Below are 7,500 nucleotides of genomic sequence, written 5' to 3' on the forward strand. Positions count from 1 at the left end.
AACAAAGATCGTGTCTTCGAGTGAATAATAATCGTAGTTGAGAGGGAATAAAAAAAACTACATGTACTACAGGCAACGTACAATAAATGGTCATTGCTAATTAGCTACAATGAAAACGATGAAACGGGTTGTGAGCGCTTATTTCTTTCATTTTTATTTTTATTTTTTAACTAATACCTCCCATGCTCTCATCAAGAGCCAACACATGTGGCTCAAAGGGCTTGACACTTGAGAAGCAGATTGTGATAGGGTTTTTTCCTTCAGTTTCTCTAAGGCTTTCGACCCAGTGAATCACTTCGTCTTATTTAACAAGCTTAAGGAATTGCCCATCAATCCCTACATCGTTAATTTTATCATCCATTTTTTGTTAAATAGACAACAAAGAGTAATAGCTGATGCTGACTGTTGATATGTTAGTGAGGCTTCGAGTACACCCACAATGCATGCCTATTTGTGTAGTTCGACCACGTGCTCGATTTGAGATGGCGACTGTTTATTAAATTGTTTCTTGTGTTCAACCCTCGCCTGAATTCTATACTTTAACGAAGCAAATCAACATGGTGGCAGCGTGAGGGATCTAGTTAAACAAATGGCGACGTCACAGTCCGGACAGTTCAGAATTCCACCCCCGCTAGAGGCAAATTCGGGAAACGTATCCGAGAATTACAAGCAATGGAAACACCAAAATGGAGGTGTATTTAGCCGCTTCTGGTGCATCTGCGAAGGATGGAAAGGTACAGACTGCAATTATTTTGAATTGTGCAAGCCCTGAAGTGTTAGAAGTGTATGATAACATCGCGTAGGAAAGTGACGATGATAAACATAAGCCCGATAAAGTACTGGAAGCCTTAGAGAATTACTGTAATCCGAGAGACAATGAAGTCCTCGAGTCGCATAGGTTTTGGAATATTTAATACCAAGAGCCATTTGACAAATTCCTTACGAAACTCAAACCGAGAGCAGCGTCCTGCAACTTTCAGGAGAATGACAGAATGATGAGAGATAAAATTGTTTTTACCGTGACTGGAAAACCTAAAGAATTACTGCTTAGGGTGGATGGTTTAACCCTCGAGAAAGCTGTAAAAGTCTGTAGAGCTTATGAACAGTCTACTAAGCAAGTTAAGGAGTTTAGGGACAACTCAAACCTCTCGAACTCATCAACAAAAGTGAACAAAGTGGCTCAGAAACCTGATCCAAGTGTGCCTCGCAATAAAAAAAACCTGACAACAGACATGCAAAGAAAGGGATTGAAGGTATGAAAATTAACTGTAACTTCTGTGGGTACCAACATGAGAAAAGCAGAGAGAACTTTCCTGCTCGGAGGAAGACATGTGGCAGTGGTAAAGGTCGAAATCATTTCAAGTCCAAATGCAAGAAGGTAAATGCAATGTCCCAATCCCAAAACGGTAATGAAGATTATGATGACCAGTGGCTCATTGCTGTAAACCATAAGGAAGAGTGTATTAATGCTACAACCGTGGTCAATACTCTTGGGACATCAACGCAACAGCTGGTGAAAATGACGCAATTTGTCTCCCCCCGTCCCCCCCGGTTCAGTGTTGACGTTATGGCTTCAAATCTTTTTCAACACAATCAACATTGCTCAGGGGAAGGGGGGACAGCAGAAACAAGCTTTTTCCACAACATTTCCAAGCGTTTATAACAGATTAAATACACTTTTCATAAGCAAGGTGTTTTTTCGCGCCTCATTTTCGTAAGTGTCCCAAGACGTTTTGAACAGGGTTGTAGTTTAGCCGTAAATGAACATGACGTCAGTTTTCAACTTGACAGTGCAGCCAACGTTAATACTATTTGTCAAAAGCATGTAAGGAAACACCAAGGGTCCCCAACAACAGTACGTTTGAATATGTAAAACAAAACGGACATGAAGCCTCTGGGGGAAACAGTTCTAATGGTTGTGAATCCCGGAACTAGTGCAAAGACCGAAGTGAAATTTGTTGTGGTGCCAAATGGTCTTACCAATTTGTTACGCCTCAAGACCATTCAGGAACTTGGTTTATAACCATAAATGAAGAATGTTTCATTTTTCAAATCAAGGCCCCTCAACTTGGTGATCTGGGAAAAGAAGCTACTCTCAGGATCGATGAAAATAACCAACCGAAAGTACTTCCTTGAAGGAAAATTCCCCTTGCGATTAAAGAATCCGTGAGAGAAGAATTGGATCGACTGGTAGAAAAAGGTGTCCTTGTTCCTGTGACGGAACCAACCGTGTGGGTCAGTCAAATGGCTCTTTTAAGCCCAGAGGTAAACTATGCATATGCACTGACCCGCAACCGTTAAATGCTGCACTTAAGCGGGAGCACTACAAACTTCCAGTATTTGAAGATGTACTTCCCAATCTCAAGGATGCTAAATTTTTCCGTAAGCTTGATGTGCGAGAAGCTTATTGGTATGTCACACTAGACGTTTTTCGTGAAACGGTGCAATTTATGGCAATTTAAGGTATCAAGGCAATTTATGTTAGGCGTAGTGTGATTTAAATAAAGGCGTAACTCTGGAGTGAATTGAAACTAACCTGTTGTTATTGAGTCATGATTCATTCCGTGGTTAAATCCAAAAAATATTTTACAGTACAGATTGTAAAATGCACATATTATACTTACAGCTGGGGCAAGGCATCCAAGATCGAACATCTCTTGCTTGCACCTTTAACAAAATTTAGTCATTAACGTTGAATGTGAATAAATGCATGTTCAAAGGATTCTCGAACGCGTCTTGTGCATTTAGTGAGTGGGTAAGGTGATGAAAAATGAGAGATGTTCGGTATGCGTTATGTACCGATCGAACCAAACAATAAAGATCCCCCAGGAACCAAGAGTTATTGCCTTGCCTTAGGCTGGGAAATTTGACTAACTTATCGGACATTTGTCCAGGAGAATCTGAGATGATTCATTTCTAGTCACTCACCAGAGTTCGAATGGTTTTCTAGCTGCGCGCGCATAAGCTACACATGCCATAACTAAGGAACACGCGTCGGCTGAACGAATCAAATTTCTATCAAAAGTAGCGGGTGCAACACACCGGAAGAGAAAATACGTGGTGTAAAAAAGCGCGAACCGGAAATAAAACCCGCGGAAAAAATGGTCTTTATCTCGAAATTTTGCTCGGAGACCTATCTTGGATTTTTTGCATGCACGTATCATTCACGATGGGAATTCAAACAAAAAAGGTTCGGGGAAATAGTTATCTAGTACAATTTTCTGTAAACTATAAAACGACCTTTTTCAATGTATCTTAAATTCTACTAGATAACTTCTTGTCATATTCTCTAAGAAGTTAAAGATTTTAGGGAGATTTCCAACAAAGAAATAAAAACGGTAGGTTAACGACTTAGTTTTTCAGAGAATTTTCAAAAACTGAAATATAGAGGGCCTCTTTGTGGACCTAGTGTGTTGCCATGGTAACCGATAAGACGTCATAAGTGCCCTTAAAGTATTTCCCAACAATAGAGTTGCAAAGATATTTACAGTTTGCTTACACTATGAAATGTCCTTCTTTGGTATCTTTCATCGTTTCACAAACACTATAGGAATGAAAAGCCCTTTCGAGCCTCCTTAAGAAACCAAAAGGCCCAAGAAAAGGAGCAGCCGCACTGGACCGGCAATAACAAGCCGGTTCAATTAAAGCGTATTTTATGGTTTTATGATGCGGTCTTGGATTTCCATTTTTTTTTTCAGAACGGTAAGGAGGATCACGGTGCAAATTAATTAGAATGGCTGCCTGTCAGAATCGAGAATCGTCCGTCAACAACCATTTTTGCGGATCGCTTATATTTTGCCCAAAGATACCCTATAGTGAACTATTTTCAAAAATCAAATTTACAAGTTCCAGCGATTCTCATTTTGTTCAGAAATTTGGCACCAAACTTGGTATGAAGTTCTTCAAGTTGTACGGGTCAGCTAGTATTACAGTGGGATCTCCTGAAGGGGCTGATACCCAATTTACGGTGCCTTCCTCTTGGAACTTTGCAGAACAAGAAACAGCCTGAAGGACATCATGTGACACCACCTCAGTGCAGATTTGAATGTAATCACTCCCGTCTAACGGTACTCTGGATAAGGTGTTGGTTTTTCCTGAGCGATAGTGAATTGTGAAACTAAAATCGGCTAAGTCTCCTACCCAACGAACACCCGTGGCGTTAAGCATCGCAGCGGACAAGACATAGGTCAGAGGGTTGTTATCGGTGTATACTTGGAAGCTTGGGGCGTAGTAGAGTTAGTCTCTAAATTGATCACGGACCGCCCATTTCAATGCCAGAAATTCCAGCTTCCGAAGTGGAGGTAGTAATTCCTTTCAGTAGGTATGCAATGTCACGAAGAACATCATTCTGATACTGGTACAACACTGCACCCAGCCCATCCTTGGAGGCATCAGTGTGTAGGACAAAAGGTTTCTCAAAACCTGGGTAGGCCATTACTGGAGCACTGGTGAGACAGTCAATAAGTTTTTCTAACAAAGACCGATGAGTGGTAGTCCAATCAATGGGAAAATTCGGGGACAACTGTCCGGTGTCTTTCCGTGACTTCTCATTTTTCATCTCTTCAGGGGATTCAGCAGGTGACTTGACTAGATCAAAAATAGGTTTTGCAATTCCACAAAAGTTCCTGATGAATCTACGGTGGTAAATAAGGAAACCCATAAGTCTGCGCACCTCGCTCACTGTCTTCAGAATAGAATTCTTAAGGGCAAGAAATGACTTGATACTGGACGGGTCCAACTTGTAAACCCCTCCAGAAACCACACGCCCAAGGAACACAACTTCTCTCTTGAACAGTTTACACTTCTGCGGTTTCAATTTAACTCCATGATCTCGTAATCGGCCAAGGACTTTGCGCATGTGTTCAATATGTTCTTCAAATGTTGCACTAAACACAATTATGTCACTAGATATGGCACACATACTGTATCCCTTAAATCTCCTAGGCAGTTCTCCATTAATCGCTGGAAGGCCGCCGGCGCACGTGACAAGCCGAATGGGATTGCCACGAATTCATAAAAGCCCCAAGGAGTGACGAAAGCCATTAACGGCTGACGTTTGGGACTCATGAACCCCTGGTGCAAAAAAAAAAATAGTTTCCACCGAGGTTGTCCAAAATCTCTTGTATCCTGGGTATCGAGTGGCCATCTGGTCGGGTCTTTTTGTTTAGTGCGCTGAAGTCCACACACAGTGTTAAACTTTGGTCCTTCTTTCTCACACAAACCACAGGCGAACTATATGACGATGTCGAACGTCGAATAAAATTTTGGTTTAACAAATCTTCTTCCACGGTTAGCCTTCACTTCCGAGTAAAGTGGTGTAGGCACTGCAACATAATTCTTCTGTACAGGAGTGTGATAAATAAGGTCTAACTCAGGCTCCAGTTCCTTGATACATCCAATATCGTTACCGTCCCTTGCAAATGAATCTTGCTCCTCCGTCAGTAGTTTAAAATCCATTTCCTTCTTGTTGGGCGTAAGACCCTCGACGTCTGTGTCCTTAAAGTGTGGTGGGATACTGAAAGGTTTCCCAGCTTTTACAGAAGCTTGCACTTCATTCAGTGATTCTCCAGGCGTGTTTTCTGATCTACTTTCCTCGCTTGCTTCATAGGTCTCCTCAGAGTCTTTCAATGTAACCTCAACTGGTGTGACTGATTGGACGAGTTGTAGTCGGCCAAGCGAGGTTCGCCCTCTGAGTACGACATCATGGTCAGTGTTGTTAACAATGTCAATTTCAACTTGATATGACTTTCCATTCTTCACAGTTAACAAGGTCTCTTGGACTTCCAAGCCACTGGGTCAGGGACAGGCTTCATCCAGCTCAAACAACTCACCAACTTTAAGGCAGTTTGAGGCCAGTACAACTAGAAAAAATTATCTGGTGAAGTACCTCATTCTCACTTACCCTTGTTCATAATCTCTTCTATCACATTAAACCCAATTAACGGGGAGTCCAGCGACTGTTCAGTAACAAGAAAGGGGAGTGACAATTCATCCTTAGATGACCGCAGTCTAAAGTTCGGCTCTACCCATCCTATGTACGGTACCTTACTACCGTTGGCAGCAGTCAAGTTCAGTTTGATGTTCAATAATTCTGATATGTCCTTAACAGCGATGTCAGGAAAATCACCTTCCCCACATTGCTGGAGCAAACGTCGTGATGGCTTCAAGCCACACCAAAATCCAGCTACGCTTCCTTAAAGCTCCGAATGCTGGATTTTTAAATATTATTTGAGGTCCAGCGCTTCGAGTTTTGGACGGATTTCAGATATAATGGCATGAGAGGAAACCTCTGGGTTTCAGCTTACTTGTTGCATGATTTGAAACCTGTACGATGAAAATTTGTTAGTGAAAATCGGCTTGGTGCTGGAGCGATCCGAAATCTAGCTTTTCACCTTTGTGTTTCTATTGGTACGCAGAGGGGAACGTCGAACACAAACCTTCCATTTTTCTCAGTATTTTTAATTTTTAAAAAAGCGCTCTACTAATTCTAGAAGGACACGGCCGAACTCTACTCGTGACAATCAGTTGTCATTGACACTGTTGGAATATTTTGTGGATGTATCCTAATGCAGCGAAAAATTAATGATGCTTATCAACGTTCATAAACGTTTTCTGAATGTTTTGAAATGATTTTTCAATGGTATGGAACGTTCTCTATTTCCGTTGGGGAACATTGAAAACGTTTCAGAATGCATTGAGAATGTTTGTGAATGCATTTCAACGTTTCCAAATGCGTTGCACTGAAAAACATCTCAACGCAATTTTCATTAAGCCTGGTTTTCCCAAAGAGGGTCACAAATAATATTTTATAGATTCGGAAATACTGTTATTAATGATAATGATCCAATAACAAAAGAAATTATAATATTTATCTACAAGATATCGATTTATTTGCTAATAGGTTAAGGTTATTATTTTAGGAAACAAAGAAAACAATTATTATTTTTATGAAAATGGTAAAAAAATGTCACCAAATATTTTAAGCCTATGTGTAGACCATGGAGAAATAAATTTTGAAAAATATAAAACAAAAACATATGTATTTATCAAAAAACAATAAGATTTTGGAATGGTAATGAACATTGCAAACATCACAAAAAATTTTATGCTCAATTAATCATTAAGAAGGATCACAAAAACAATCTATTCATGGTTCAGGCATAAATAATTTTTTGGAACCCTATATTAATAAACAAATGAAAATTAAAAATAATAACAATATTGATAAACTTTCTAAACAAGAGCTTATCAATATAATATTAGATAGAAATAAAAAGATTGAAATTCTTCAAAATCAAGCAAAATCACCAGCTTCAAAATCAAGAGTCAATATGATTCGAAAACCAATACCTAAACCTTGTTGTAGCGTTAAACAAATGGTTCAAGATTATGAAGATAATATCATTAAACCACCCTTAATTATTAAGTTATTAAAAAGCCTGTACCAATACCAAGAACTATAAAAAAAGAAACAAACAAAGCCTTAAAAGGCTACACAAC

General features: G+C 39.9%; 1 protein-coding gene across 1 annotated transcript in view; it reads right to left on the reverse strand.

Moving 5' to 3' along the window:
* The window catches only part of LOC137988891 (stimulated by retinoic acid gene 6 protein-like), a gene marked incomplete at its 3' end in the record, with an annotated part of 60,622 nt that overhangs the window by 39,992 nt on the left and 13,130 nt on the right, over window positions 1–7,500 (reverse strand). The window contains exon 2 of the mRNA XM_068834836.1: window positions 2,625–2,667. Coding sequence (XP_068690937.1) covers window positions 2,625–2,667 — 43 coding nt within the window. The remainder of the gene's footprint in view (window positions 1–2,624; window positions 2,668–7,500) is intronic.

Source organism: Montipora foliosa, unplaced genomic scaffold (assembly GCF_036669935.1).
Source record: "Montipora foliosa isolate CH-2021 unplaced genomic scaffold, ASM3666993v2 scaffold_433, whole genome shotgun sequence".
Lineage (NCBI taxonomy): Eukaryota > Metazoa > Cnidaria > Anthozoa > Scleractinia > Acroporidae > Montipora > Montipora foliosa.